Source organism: Scyliorhinus torazame, chromosome 1 (genome assembly GCF_047496885.1).
Source record: "Scyliorhinus torazame isolate Kashiwa2021f chromosome 1, sScyTor2.1, whole genome shotgun sequence".
NCBI classification, from domain to species: domain Eukaryota; kingdom Metazoa; phylum Chordata; class Chondrichthyes; order Carcharhiniformes; family Scyliorhinidae; genus Scyliorhinus; species Scyliorhinus torazame.
The window spans coordinates 288353196-288368746 of NC_092707.1; the positions used below are offsets into that span (position 1 = coordinate 288353196).

At 46.9% G+C, this 15551-nt stretch overlaps 1 protein-coding gene across 1 annotated transcript in view; it reads left to right on the forward strand.

Moving 5' to 3' along the window:
- The window catches only part of vps54 (VPS54 subunit of GARP complex), a 161738-nt gene that overhangs the window by 60235 nt on the left and 85952 nt on the right, over positions 1-15551 (forward strand). The window contains 4 exon segments of the mRNA XM_072507135.1: positions 1196-1228; positions 1230-1252; positions 6478-6574; positions 7065-7408. Coding sequence (XP_072363236.1) covers positions 1196-1228; positions 1230-1252; positions 6478-6574; positions 7065-7408 — 497 coding nt within the window.

Genomic DNA, 15551 nt, shown 5'->3' on the forward strand with positions numbered 1-15551 from the left:
TGTAGGGTACTTGGATTTCCAAAGATGCCATGTAAAAGTTTACGACAGAACAAAAGTGTGGGTTATATAGACGCCTGGATTGAAGATTTCTAACTAGCAGCAAACAGATGGTCGGGGTAAATGGATCATTTTTAGCGTGGCAAACTTTCTAGTGGAGTATGACCGGGATCAGTGCTGGGGTCTCATAAATGTATGATCATAATGATTTGGAGAAAGGGACTGGTTATATTGCAACCAGATTTGCTGATGATACAAAGATAGGTAGGAAAACAAATTGTTGGGAGAGTGCAGAGTTTGTGAAGGGATATAGATAGGCTAAGTGAGCAGGCAAGAGATTAGCAGATGGAATATAGTGTGGGGAAATGTGAGGTGTCCACTTTGTTCGGTAGAGTAGAAAAGCAGAATATAATTTAAATGGAGAGAGACTGCAGAATTCTGCAGGACGGAGGGATCCAGGTGTTCTTGTATAAGAACCACAAAAGGATAGCGTGCAGGTACAGCGAGTAATTAGGAAGGCAGATGAAATGTTGGTCGTTATTGCAAATAAGAGTATAAAGTCGGCAAGCCTTGCCATAAATGAACAGGGCACTGCCTTGATTGTGTGCTCTATTTTTCCATAAGCAAAGAACCTACAATGTTAATCATGTGAGCGGTTGCTGATCTGTGATGACACTTGTTTCTGTAAATGTGGAAATTTGTTGATCAAAACTATACAGATTTGCCATGGGTCCTCAGGACCAAAATCATTCTTGTATTTAATACTTGAATACTGATTCATGTGCATACGTTTTCTGGTCTGCACAAATGGATTTTCTCCTTAAACTAACCTCACTTGTTTTTAATTTGCATTTGATGGGCTGGATTCTCTGCCGGCGGGAAGCTCCGTTTTGTCAGCAGCCCGGGTGTTTCCAGGCGGCGGGGGCTGCCCCACAATGGGAAAACCCCATTGAGCAGCCAGCGAAACAGAGCATCCTGCCGGCGTGCTGAACCAGAAATCTGGCGCGGGGGGACGGAAGATCCAGGCCGATGTCTTTTACTCCGGCTGGTTATTGTAAGTTTTAATTGAAAGTGCTAAATTTAGCTCAACAATCTATTTTGATAGTGATTGCAATGATCCTGTGTGTACTGAAATTACGTTTTGAACAGCTTGATGACGTTGGCTTACTGGCTCACGTTTTTCTCATTTATTTTACAGAGTGTTATTGAAACTATTGCACAAATGGAAGAAAATAGACACCGAAGTTGTACTGAAGTGAGTCTATTTGCTGTTCTTTGCAAAGTATCATAACTCAGTTTGCAATGAAAATATCAGTGTTTAAATGATTTTCCATCTACACAAGAAACACATTTTCATACGTAGTTGAATTTGGGGGAAAAAAAACTTGAGTAAAGATATCTTTTTATAATTTGTAATATTCAGTCATGACTTACCAATGGTAACTTGCCGAAGTACTTTTGTTATGGGATGGTGTAACCTTGCAAAAAATTTTTTAAATCCAATTAAGGGGCAGTTTAGCATGGCCAGTCCACCTACCCTGCACACCTTTGGGTCGTGGGGGTAAGACCCATGCAGACCCATGGGAGAATGTGCAAACTCCACATGGACTGTAAATCCGGGGCCGGGATCGAACCCGGGTCCTCAGCGCCATGAGTCAGCAATGCTATTTTTTAGAAAATATTTTGAGGCATTTAGAATTTTAACAATTTTAAACATCAAATTTCAGTAAAAACAAAAACACAATAATATAGCCAACAATCCCCCCTCCCCCCCGGGCACAAACCCCAGCCAACATGGTTTACACAAACGGTGCCGCCTTCCCCAATGAACTCCCATGCTGACAGCTTAATTTTTCTCGAAGAAGTTGATGAACGGCTGCCACCTCCGAGCATATCCCTGCAACGAAACCCTCAAAGCAAATTTAATTTTTTCCGAGTCTTGAGAAACCCTAACATGTCGCTAACCCATACCCCCGACTTCGGGGTCTCTGAGTCCCTCCATCCGAGTAAGATCCGTCTCCGGCCCACCAGGGAGGCAAAGGCCAGGACGTCGGCCTCTCTCACCCCCTGGGCTCCCGGATCTTCCGACACACCGAAGATCGGCACCTCTGGACTCGGAACCACCCTCTCTTTTAAGACCTCTGACATGGCATCAGAACACCCCTGCCAGAAACCCCTCTGCCTTGGACATGCCCAAAACATATGGACATGGTTCACAGGAACCCCCGCACAGCGCCCATACCTATCAGCCACCTCCTCAAAGAACCTGCTCATCCGGCCACAGTCGTGTGTCCTGGGGACCACCTTAAACTGTATCAGGTGCACGGCGAGGATGCATTAACTCTCCTCGGGGCTTCCTCCCCTAACCCGGCCCTCAACTCCCCACCCAGCTCCTCTTCCCACTTTCTCTTCACCACCCCTATCGGGGCTCCCTCCCACTCCATCAGCTCCTTATAGATCTCTGAGACCTCCCCCTCTCCTACTCCCGTTCTCAACACCAACTTATCCTGTGGCCCCCTGGGGCAGCAGGTACAGGAAGGTCGAAACCTGCCTCCGCACAAAATCCCTCACCTGCAGGTACGGGAATCCCCCCCTGGCAACTCAAACTCCTCCTCCAGGCTCGGTAAACCCTCATCAATAAAGAGATCCTCAAATCTCTATCCGTGCCCACTACCACCTCCAGCCACCCCAAATTCAGTTTATGCAGCTGCTCCCACTCCCGCGCCACCTGGATACCCAAATATTGAAAGCTCCCTCCCACCACCTTGAACGGCATCTCACCCAGTCTCTTCTCCTGCTGCCTCGCCTGGATCGCAAAGACCTCACTCTTATCCATATTCAATTTGTATCCCGAAAACTGGCCGAATTCCTCTAATATCCCCATAATCCATCCAATTCCCCCCAGTGGTTCCGATATGTACAGCAGCAGATCGTCCGTGTAGAGCGAGACCTTGTGTTCCACCCCCTGCCCCGGTACTATTTACTGCCAGACCCTCGACCCTCTCAATGCCAGCGACTCTATAGCCACGGCAAACAACAGTGGGGAAAGTGAACGTCCCTGCCTGGTGCAACCTGATCTCACTCGATTCATCCGCACACTCGCCACTGGTGCCTGGTATAGCAACTGGACCCAATCCACAAACCTCTGCCCTAACCCAAACAGCCCAGGACCTCCCATCAGTATTCCCACTCCACCCGATCAAAGGCCTTCTCTGAGTCCATGGCCACCACCACCTCAACCTCACGCCCCTCTGGAGGCATCATGATTACATTAAGCAACCTCCTAATGTTGGTCGCCCCTTAACGAACCCCGTCTGGTCCTCTCCAATTATGCCTGGGACGCAATCCTCGATCCTTGTGGCCAGGATCTTCGCCAATAATTTGGCATCCACATTTAACCGGGAAATCGGCCTATATGCCCCACAGTTTTCCGGCTCCTTATCCCATTTTAAAATGAGGGAGATTGATGCCTCTGACAACATCAGGGGGAGCACTCCCAACACATTTACTTCATTGAAGGCCCTTACCAATAGGGGCCCCAACACCCCCTAGAACGTCTTATAAAATTCCACCAGATACCCATCCGGTCCAGGGGCCTTACCCAATTTCATCGCCTCCAACCGCTCTACTACTTCTACAAGCCCAATTGGGGCCCCCAAGCCATCCACCAACTCCTCATCCACCTTCAAGAACTCCAACCATCCCAGAAACCTCCTCATCCCCTCCTCCCCGGCCAGGGGTTCCGACTTATACAATTTACTGTAAAACTCCCGAAACACCCCATTCACCTCCTCCAGGTCCAAGGCCGTGTTTCCTCCCGTGTCCTTCACTTTCCAAATTTCTCTCACTGCCTCCTGCTTCCTCAACTGGTGCGCTGATATCCTGCTCGCCTTCTCCCCAGATTCATACACTGCTCCTCTCACCCTTCGCAACTGCCCTACTGCCCTACCCGTGGATAATAACCTACATTTCATTTGCAACCTCTGCCATTCCTTTAGCAGCCCTTCCTCCGGTGCCTCTGCATATCTCTGGTCCACCTGCAGATGTTCCTCCAATAGCCTTTATATCTCCACTTGCTCCGCCTTTTCCCTATACGCGCGCCCCCCCCCCCCACAATTTAGTGTGGCCAATAGACCTAGCTTGCTCATCTTTGGGTTGTGGAGGCGAAACCCACGCAAACACGGGGAGAATGTACAACTCCACACTGACAATGACCCAGAGCCGGGATCGAACCTGGAACCTTGGCGCCGTGAGGCAGCAGTGCTAACCACTGCGCCACCGTACTGCCCCTTTGGGGCATAGATGTTGACCAACACTACCAATATCCCCTCCAGTTTCCTATTTGCCATAATATACCTCCCCAGAGTCCACCACAATATTTCCCACCTCGAACGCCACCTGCTTATTGACCAAAATCACCACCACCCTCATTTTAGAATCCAGCCCTGAATGAGACACTTGCCCTACCCATCCTTTCCTCAGCCTAATCTGGTCCCCCGTCTTCAGGTGTGTCTCTTGTAGCATGGCCACATCCACCTTCAATCGCTTTAAGTGTGCGAACACACGGGCCCTCTTGACCGGCCCATTAAATCCTTGCATGTTCCACGTGACCAACCTGGTCGGGAGGCACCCTGCCGATCAACCGTAGCCCCTCTTGGGCCAGCTTCTCCTCCCCCCCCCCCCCCCCCCCCCCCCCCAATGACCTTCCTCTCACCCCCCATTACACTTCCGTGAACTAGTCCAGCTAGCCTGGCGGCCCCCGCCCATGGCGCCGAGCATCCTACCCCCGCTGATCTCTTATGGACTGACCTCATTAACACTACACCCCAGTATGCTTCGCCGATGCCGGTGCTTATGTAGTTACATTGTGTACCTTCTGTTGCCCTGTTATGCATTTTATTTTGTTTCTTTTTCTTTTCATATACTTAATGATCTGTTGAGTTGCTCACAGAAAAATACTTTTCACTGTACCTTGGTACACGTGACAGTAAACAAAATCCAATCCAATCCAACAGCAACATAATAATAACATCTCCACAAAAAGTTCAAAGCCCACCTCCTCCTGCCAGTCCATTGTCTCTGACGCATTCTACCGCCTCCTCCGCCGATCCAAAGTACAGCTCCCGGCCTTCGTAGGTCACCCACAGAGGTGCCGGGTACAATAGTCCGAACTTCACCCCCTTCTTGTAGAGGGCTGCCTTGACCGTATTGAAACCCGCCCTCCTCTTGGCCAACTCTGCAACCAAGTCCTGGTATACTCTAATTTCACTGCCCTCCCATGTGCAGCCTGGCCCACCTCGTAGTCTGCTTCTTGTCCATGAACCGGTGTAGCCGCACCACCATCGCCCTCGGCGGCTCACTCCCCTGAGGCTTCCTCATTAGCACCCTGCGTGCTCAATCCATCTCCAATGGCTGTGCAAACGCGCCCTCTCCGAGCAGCTTCTCCAGCATCCTCCCCACGTACGCACCAGCATCAGCTCCTTCACTCCACTCCAACTGGCCAACGTTCCTTGTATTCTGCCTGCATGACCGTTTCTCTAGGGCCTCAACCTTCTCCTGTAGTCGCTTCTGCTGATCGCGCTTCAGCCCCATCTCCGCTCCCATCGAGGCAAACTGCTCCTCCTGCTCCCCCACCACCTCCTCCCTCTTCTGGATCCCTGATCCTGGGCTGCCAGCCTCGTCTCAACGCGGTCGACCACCGCCCGGATCGAATCCACCAACCAGGCCAGGTCCTCCAGGCTTTCCTTCCATTGCTGGGTGAACGTCTCGTTCAAGAAGCTCACCAGCTGCTCCATCGGCCTCTGAGCCGGCAGGGTCACTCCCTGCCCCTCCGCCATCACCACACCAGCTCCAAACAACTGATTCCCTCTTTTTCGACCGCATCTGGCCCTCAGCTCCATCCACCAGAGAGTAAATGTTTTCCTCACTCTCCTTCATCTATATTCCGCCTCACATCCACTTGTTAGCTGGGACAAAGGCCCGAAAAAACTGCCACGAGCGGGAGCCACCAAATATGCGACCACTCACTCCGTGGTCGCCACCGGAAGTCCCCATGAGACAGCAATGCTAACCACTGCGCCACTGTGCAGCCCTCCTTGAAGCAAATATAAATATAAATAGTAATTTGGCCGATTTGACTCATCCTTTGGCTGAAGCTTTTAATCTTCATGTAATAAAGTTTCTCTGCTCTACTTCTACCTGGAGGTGTGCAATCAACTGTAGTAACCCAGAATTTAATCTATTACTCAAGATGTGAAGCATTGGCAACGCATGTCAGTGTTCTGTTGGCTGAGATGCTGCTACTCTAAAACTGGACAAACTAACTGGATCTACTAGCCCCCCTCTCCTCAGCTTTACTACTTCAATAGCCTTTAGGACCAAGTATGCTGCCACCTGCCCTTCTGACCCAATATGTATCCGTGCAGACTTAACTTGAATAAAAGAGCTACTAATTTTCCTATTTCTATTTACCTTTTTGAGGCTTGCTGATCAGATGAGAATGCTGAATTTTCCTCAATGGTTGGACCTTCTGAAAAACATCTTTGCAAGTTTTATTAACTTTCTAAAGAGGGTTAAGGTAAGCCTTGGCTACAATTAGCATGTTACTAAATCCCAATCTGTTTTAGTAAATCATAGTGAGGAGCATCAGTGAGGGAGGGACTGCCTGAATTAGGGTGCTCCCCACTAGGCTGACAGCGTACATGATGTGTGCCCCCTCCCATCTGACCCTGCCAAGATTTAGACCGTTTGTGTGTGGAGTTTGGTTGATCTCAAAGAATGAGGAAAATCTTAGTTAAATAGTTAACATTTTAATTTTTTTTCTTGTTCTGTAACTGAAAATGACAGTAATTGGGTAAACTGTATAAAATTGCCCATTATTAATTATATGTTCGCAATCGCATATTCTTATTATCTGAAGCTATTGTTGGAACAAAAATTTCAGACCCTGAAAGTTGAGTACCTGCGTTGTTTGCTTCTATACAAATTAACTAATTTTGAGTGGACTTTAATACAGCTGTTTGAAGAGTGTTGACTTTTGTGCTTTTTTTCACCCAAATTCTGTGCAGGCAACAGTAAGTACCATTCGTAATGTCATCTTCCTGGTGTTGGATAGGATTCGGGAAAAAAGCAGGGAATTGGAAGCTGTATGTAGTCAAAAGAATCCTGTGTTGGGTCACACGTTGGAAACAGAAGTGGCCTATTTGACTCATGAAGGCATGTTTATAAGTGACGCATACAGTGAGAGAGAACTGTCTTCACCTGGAGTAGAAACTGAACCACAGAGGACAGCTTATCAAAACAATGACCCATGTGGCAGTGATTCTACGTCAGAAGCAGAATGTGCCACTGATTCCTCCTCCAGTAAGGAGCAAACATCAGCTTCAACCATGCCAGGAGGGTTAGAAATCATGTAAGTTCTGCTCTGTAATCATCACGCTTCGGAAAGAGTTGATGCTTGTAACAGTTAACTTTTTTTCCTTTTACGTTCTGTGATTATAAATTATGAGATGCCATATATGGAAACCTAAAATATGATGACTAACAAAATCCTACTGCACAGAAGGAGACCGCATGGCCTACCATACCTGCACCAGCTCTTTGGAACAGCAGTTCAATTAATCCCACTCCCCTGATCCTGTCCGGTAGCCCTACCAATTTTCTGCTTCAAATGAATGGTTTATTTATTTTGTGGAAATATTTTTAATGGTAATAGTGTGAAACAATATCTGAACTTCTTCATCAGAAGCAGTTGGAATGAATAAAGTCAGCCAAAGTTTCAGCCCTAAAGATCCTTGCTCAGTGCAGAGGGAAGTCGATTGACTGACCCCTTGCTGAATATTTTTAACCTTTCTTGAGTTTGTTTCCAAAATTCCAAGCAGTTGCCATATTTTTACTTTGAGTTTTATCCTATAGGAAGAAATAAATTGCGCGTGTTAGAAAGGTACAATGGAGGGATCATTTGATGCAGGGTGGAAATAGCAGCATTTCCATGGGCTTTGCCGTCACTCATCCTTTAATTCTCTCATTTATCCTGTTCATACTACCTAATCCGGGAGTGAATACTTCATAGAATGCCCCTAAAAGATTTCTGGCTTACAAGGCAGGGGTGCCCGCTGTCGCCGCTGCTGTTTGCGCTGGCCATAGAGCCGTTGGCGATGGCTCTCAGGGGGTCGGCAGAGTGGCAGGGGCTAATGAGGGGACAGAGGGAGCATCGGGTGTTGCTCTATGCCGATGGCCTCCTGCTGTATGTTTTGGATCCGTTGGAGAGTATGGAAAGGATTATGGGCCTGTTGGGGAGGTTTGGAGGGTTCTCGGGATACAAGCTGAATGTAGGGAAAAGCGAGGTATTCCCGGTGAATGAGCTGGCACAGCGGGCTAATTTAGGGGGGATGCTATTTACGGTAGAGAAGGATAGGTTTAGGTACTTGAGGATTCAGGTAGCAAGGGAATGGATGGGGCTCCATAAGTGGAACTTAAGGAAGCTGGTGGAGGAGGCCAGGGAGGATGTTAAGAGGTGGGATACACTGCCTTAACGTTGGTGGGGAGGGTCCAAGTGGTGAAAATGAATATTCTGCCGAGGTTCTTGTTTATCTTTCAGGCTCTCCCGATCTTTATACCCAAGGCCTTTTTACGGAAAGTGGGCACAATCATCTCTGACTATGTATGGGCGGGGAAGGTGTCGAGGGTGGGGAGGACCCTGCTACAGAGGCAGCGGGGGGGTTGGTGTTGCCAAACTTGCTTCATTATTATTCGGCGGCAAATGTGGGCAAGGTGCGGCGGTGGTGGGAAGGAGAAGGGGTAGAGTGGGTTAGGATGGAGGAGGGATCTTATAAGGGGTCTAGTTTGAGGGCTATGGTGACGGCAGCATTGCCAATGGCTCCGAGTAGGTATTCAGGGAGCCCAGTGGTGCAGTCATGGTGAAGCTATGGAACCAGCTGAGGAGGCATTTTAGGGTGGAAGGGATGGTGGTGCTAACGCTGCTGTGCGAGAATCATGGGTTTGAGCCGGTGGGGATGGGTAGTGTATACAGGAGGTGGAGGGAGGTGGGGCTGGTCACTGTGAGGGATTTGTATTTGGAAGAAGGGTTCGCCAGTCTGGAGGAGCTAAGGGAGAGGGTAGAGCTGCCGAGGGGTAGTGAGTTCAGGTATCTATAGGTTAGGGACTTTGCACGAAAGGTCTGGAAGGGGTTCCCAAGATTGCCAGGATACACCCTGCTGGAGCGACTGCTGCTTCCGGATGTGGAAGGGGAGGGAAGAATTGGGGATATATATAAGTGGCTGGGGGAGTAGGGAGGCGAGCGGGTGGTGAAGATCAAGGAGAAATGGGAAGCGGAGCTGGGAATGGAGATCAATTGGGGAGTATGGAGTGAGGCACTGCGAAGGGTAAACGGGACCACCTCTTGTGCAAGGATGAGCCTGATACAGTTCAAGGTGGTGCACAGGGTGCAGGGGCTGGTTTAGCACAGGGTTAAATCGCTGGCTTTAAAAGCAGACCAAGGCAGGCCAGCAGCACGGTTCAATTCCCGTATCAGCCTCCCCGAACAGGCGCCGGAATGTGGCGACTAGGGGCTTTTCTAAGTAGCTTCATTTGAAGCCGACTTGTGACAATAAGCGATTTTCATTTCATATATGCCTCGGGCGAGAATGAGTGGGTTCTTTCAGGGGGTAGCAGATGAGTGTGATTGGTGTGCGCGGGGGCCAGCGAATCATGCGCACATGTTTTGGGGTTGTGAAAAATTGGGAAGATTCTGGGCGGGAGTGTTCGCGGTCTTAGCCAGGATAGTGGAGGAGGGAGTGGACTCGGACCCTTTGGTGGCGATATTTGGGGTTTCAGAGAAGCCGGAGCTCATGGAGAGGAGGAAGGCTGATGTCATGGCCTTCGCCTCTCTGATTGCATGGCGACTAATTTTGCTGGAGTGGCGGTCGGCATCGCCACTGGGGGTAGCAGCATGGTTGGGTGATCTGTACGACTTCCTGCGGTTAGAGAAGATAAAGTATGAGTTAAGGGGCTCAGCAGGGGTGTTCGAGAAAAGGTGGGGGATGTTTGCGACCGTGTTTGAGGAGCTGTTCGGCGCAGGGGAGCGGGGTTGAAAAAGCAGGAAAATCTGTACAAACTGTATAGTTGATTATTGGGAAGAATGTTTCCCGGGGTGTTTATTTGCTGTAACCTACTTTGATACAAGTTTGAATAAAATGCGTTTTTAAAAAAGAAAAGAGAAGATTTCTGGCTAAGTGGTGTCGAAAATGTGCCAAGAAATCCTAAAAAGATTGTCGAAAAAAGGGAGAAGTCCAATGCAACTGGGTGGCGCTGACTCCTCAATATAGTGATCTGATCCTCGAGCGCACTCTTGATCCGGCACTTCATAGGTGTTGCAGATGATGGCTGCAAACATCATTAAAGTCATTGATGATAGACTCAGCTTGTTGACACAGAATATTAGTGTTCATGAGACTGAGCTGCAGAATACTAATAAGAGGCTCTATGAAATGGAGGAGAGAATCCTGGTTGAAAATGCAACTTCCTCAGCTGAAGCCTGCTTGCAATCCTTGGAAAACCAGTTTTGTGGTATGTCAGAAAACCCAGAGGATTTGGAGAAGTGAGGCTGGAAGAAAAATGTTGTCGGTTTGCCAGAAGGAGTGGAGGGTAAACTCACTATTAAATTCTTTGAGAGCTGGCTGCCACATTGTCTTAAGCTGGCTACGGAAGCTGGGTGTATTACATTGGAAAGGACACACCGTTTCCTGACTCTGAGGCCCAAGAACAACCAACGTCCCCGTTCCATAATTATCCATTTTCAAAACTTTGGAGATCACTCGTGTTGGGAAAGCAGCGAGGTGTGATAGAACCTTGCTCTACGAGGGGGCCATGGTCTTTCTCTTCCAAGATTTCTTGGCGGCAATGTGCAGAGGCTTTGATGAACTGAGAAAGCGACTCAAGGCTGTTGGGTAAATTATGCCCTGCTTTATCCTGCAAAACTGAGGGTAGTATCTGACAACTCAGAAAAGACATTTGACAATCTGGCAAAGGCGTTGGCCTATGTGAACCCCATGGAAGATGATAACTTGGAATAACAATCTGCAGCTCATTGTAAAATCCAGACTCTCAGATCTGTGCACCAGACCGTAGGAAGGATATTTTGCCCTTGGAGGGAGTGCAAAGTAGGTTTACAAAAATGATATCTGGTTATCAGGGGTTTAGCTATGAGACGAGATTATACAATTTGGGCCTGTTTTCTTTAGATTTTAGAAGATTAAGGGGTGATCTGGTCAAAGTATTCAAGATATTACCAGGAAAAAAACAAGATGGATAAAGATGAACTGTTTCCACTGGTTGGAGGTTCTAGAACTGGGGGCATCATCAAAGAGTTAAGGATGTTAGGAAGAACTTCTACACTCAAAAGGGTGGTAGAGGTTTGGAACTCTCTTCCACAACAGCAATTGATGCTAGTTCAGTTGTCAATTTTTAATCTGAGGTTGATATTTTTTTGTTAAGCATAGGTATCAAAGGATATGGGCCAAAGACAGGTACATGGAGTTAGGTCACAGATCAGCCATCATCCCATTGAATGGCGGAGCAGGCTCGAGAGATTGAATGCCCTACTCCCATTCCTATGTAAGAAGTCTTACAACACCAGGTTAAAGTCCAACAGGTTTGTTTCGATGTCACTAGCTTTCGGAGCGCTGCTCCTTCCTCAGGTGAATGAAGAGGTTCCCATTCCTATGAATCACAAAGCATTAGAACTTAGCTACAGTGAGTGATTAGGAAGGCAAATGGAAGGTTGATGTATGTTAAAATGGAACGGAATTTAAAAGTAGTGAAGTTTTGCAATAGCTGTACAGGGCATTGGTGAGACCACATCTGAATGCTGTGTACAGTTCTGCTTTCCTTATTTAAAGAAGGATATAGTTGCGTTGGAATCAGTTCAGAGAAGATCACCTGACTCATTCCTTTGAAGGGCTTATCTTATAAGAGGTTATGCCTATACTCATTGGAGTTTAGAAGAATGAGAGGTGATGTAATTGAAACATCTAAGATCCTGAAGGCACTTCAAAGGATGGATATCCGGAAGATGTTTCCTCCAGTTGGGAAGGGCGAAAACTAGGAACGGTGTTTGAGAATAAGAGGTCTCTCATTTAAGACACTGCTGAGGAGAATTTGTTTCTTTCAGAGAATCGTTAGTCTGTGGAATTATTTTCCTCAGAAATCAATGGAGGCTGTGTTATTGAATTTATCCCAAGGCTGATTTGAACCATAGATTTTTAAAAAGTATATTTATTGAACTTTTACGCTATTGAAAAATAATGCAACAAAGTTACAAAATAATACATCCCCATAAGCAAGGAAGGAAAAGAAAAAAAAAAGCTTAACCTACACGAGTACAGATTGGAACAGGAATGGAACAGCAGAACAACATCACAACTGGCTCAATACAATCATTAGACAAGACTAGATACTCTTATCGTACCACCAGAGACCGAGGGAGAAACAAGATTGGATCATGAAAACATGACAAAATGGCAAAGTGATGCACACGCTTCCACGCCGCACAAACCCACAATCATCATGCAAACTCGGGATAAACTTTCCATGATCAGGTGCACACCAACATATGCAACTCCAGCAGCGCCAACGGCACCAACGACTCATCACAGTCTCCTCTTTCCGGATACCACAATGATATGCGCACCCTATAGGAGCTAAAAGTGGATTCGTCATACCCAACCCTACAAAAGCAAAAGAAAATACACAGAAAACCCCAGTTCTAAGGGGAGTTGCTTACATCCCACATAACACAGCTAAATCAAGTCCTATGATCCTATACAGCTCCTCATGCCTGCTCCACATTCTATAAAATCATACATCTTTCAGAAAAGGAAATATGTGAATAAGAATGCATTCAATATTTTATCCAGGCAGTTGGTGGGTTTTTAAACGACCATCTGACTGGAGAGCAAGACCAACAAATGTCACGTTTTAAATAGAAAAGATAATTACTAACAAAATGGATTATTGCAGCTTTACGTTAACAAGATTGAAGGGACTCATAATAAGCCCATTGTTACAATCTTCCTTCCGAACCCTTTTTCATATTTAACAGAACTACCTTATTAATTGTGATGTTGAGATGCCGGCGTTGGACTGGGGTGGGCACAGTAAGAAGTCTTACAATACCAGATTAAAGTCCGACAGGTTTGTTTCGAATCACTAGCTTTCGGAGCACAGCTCCTTCATCAGGTGAATAAACCTGTTGGACTTTAACCTGGTGTTGTAAGACTTCTTACTGTGCCTTAAGTATTGACCTCGTAGGTCAGAGAATAGAATCATAGAATCTCTACAGTGCAGAAGGAGGCCATTCGGCCCATCATATCTGCACTGACTCTTGGAAAGACCACTCTACTTAGGCCCACACCTCCACCCTATCCCAGTAACCCCACCTGATCTTTTTGACACGAAGGGGCAATTTAGAATGACCAATCCGTTAACCTGCACATCTTTGGACTGCGGGAGAAAACCGGAGCACCTAGAGGAAACCGATGCAGACATGGGAAGAAAGTGCAAACTCCACACAGTCACCCAAGACTGGAATTGAACCCGGGACCCCGGAGCTGTGAGGCAGCAATGCTAACCACTGTGTCACCGTGCCACCCACATTTTAGAAGAATTGTTTTTTTTAATCATGCTTCAATTTCATGATTTTCATGTTCTTGTATTTCAATTCAAAAAAAAAGTTTCCTGATATAAAAGCCTCAGCTTGTTGTGATTAATTTTAATAATGCAGTTAAGAACTCAATTTTAAATTAATCAAAATATTTCTCGTGAAATGTGATGCATAGTTTTTTTAAAGTAAAATAATTTCAGAGGAAAGAACTAGCGGAATGTGCCACAAAAAATGGCAATAGTAATTCTGCTGCTGAAGCAGCATTTGCCATGTAGAGGCCCAATGCATAAGTTTCATGTGGGGACCTGGCATTTTACAAGACAATGATGCTAAATGCTACCTACTTAAACAGCCTGGGTGCGATTGTGAAAAGGCACATTCGTACCAGATAATGTAAAGAGTGTTGATAGAATTATCTGGAATCTGCAATTACGAGTATGTGGATGTCTTTTCACTGGGCCTCCTTGGCAATCGCACGGGATTCATGGCTCCAAGAAACACCATGTCTGTCTCCAGCTTTTGTAGCAGTGGCAGATTGTGCAAGATCTGTGCTGACCACTGGGTGACAGTGCAATCACATTTTTTTGAGAGAGGATGAATGAGATCCCAGGCAAGTTTACTCAGCCTTAAAATCAAAGCTCAAAATTATTGCTGTGCTTGTGCACTGTATATTTTATGGGGTGATTATGAATTAGGAGCAGGAGGAGGCCACTTGGCCCCTCATGCTGGCTCCTGCATTCAATAAGATTTGGGCTGATCTGATTGTAACCTCAACCCCAAATTCCTGCCGACTCTGATAACCTTTCATTTCCTTGTTAATCAAGTCTGTGTGGAGTTTGCATTTTCTCCCCGTGTCTGCATGGGTTTCCTCCCGGTGCTTCGGTTTCTTCCCACGGTTCAAAGATGTGCAGGTTAGGTGGATTGGCCATGATAAATTGCCCCTGAGTGTCCAAAAGTTTAGGGCGGGTTACTGGGTTTCGGGGATAGGGTGGAAGCCTGAGCTTGGGTAGGGTGCTCTTTCCAGGGTCTGGTGCAGACTCGATGGGGCGAATGGCCTTCTGCACTGTAAATTCTATGATTCTATGAAGGATTTATCTAGCTCTGCATTAAAAATATTCAAAGACTCTACTTCCACTGCCTTTGAGTGAGAAAGATCCAGAGACTCACGATCCTCAGAGAAGAGAGTTCTCTTCATCTCTGTCTTAAATGAGTGACCCCTTATTTTTAAACAGTGACTCCTGGTTCTAGATTCTCCAACAGGAGGAAACGTCCTCTCCACATCCACCCTGTCAGTATTGTTGCTCTTTTTAGCCTTAGTTTATTAGCTCTGATTACGTCACCTTTGCTCACGAGTCGCCAGGTATCTTTCTGATACCGCCACGTGGTTCAAGTTCAAGTTATGATTAATAAGTCAGCACACCGCTTAGTAAGATTGAAATCAACGGTCATTTATTATATACAACAATTAATGCTTACACAATAATCCTACTATCTATATCGAAACCTACCACTACTGGCCGATACTTAACTTTACGAAGGGCCCACCAGGTCAGGGAAACAAATGGCTTATCGAATTGGATCTGGCCTGCGGGATTCAAAAAGGCTGATACGGGTCGATGGCTAGGAATCTCTATCGGGTAGCGATCGCTGGAGTCAAACTTACGGTTCTTTGCTGAAGGTTCTTGCGAAGGCTGCGAGCAGGTGAAGAAGGAAGAGAGAGAGAGAGATCTGAACTTGGCCCCTCACTTTATAGGGCCCAGGGGCTTCCCGCCTCTCGGGGCGGCCCTTGACCCTGAGTCCCAAGTGATTGGACTTGTTCCCAATCACTGGGTTCGATATGTCCAATAACGGGGCGATTCCTCGATCGGGGGGTGGTCGTTCACCTGTCTTTGTT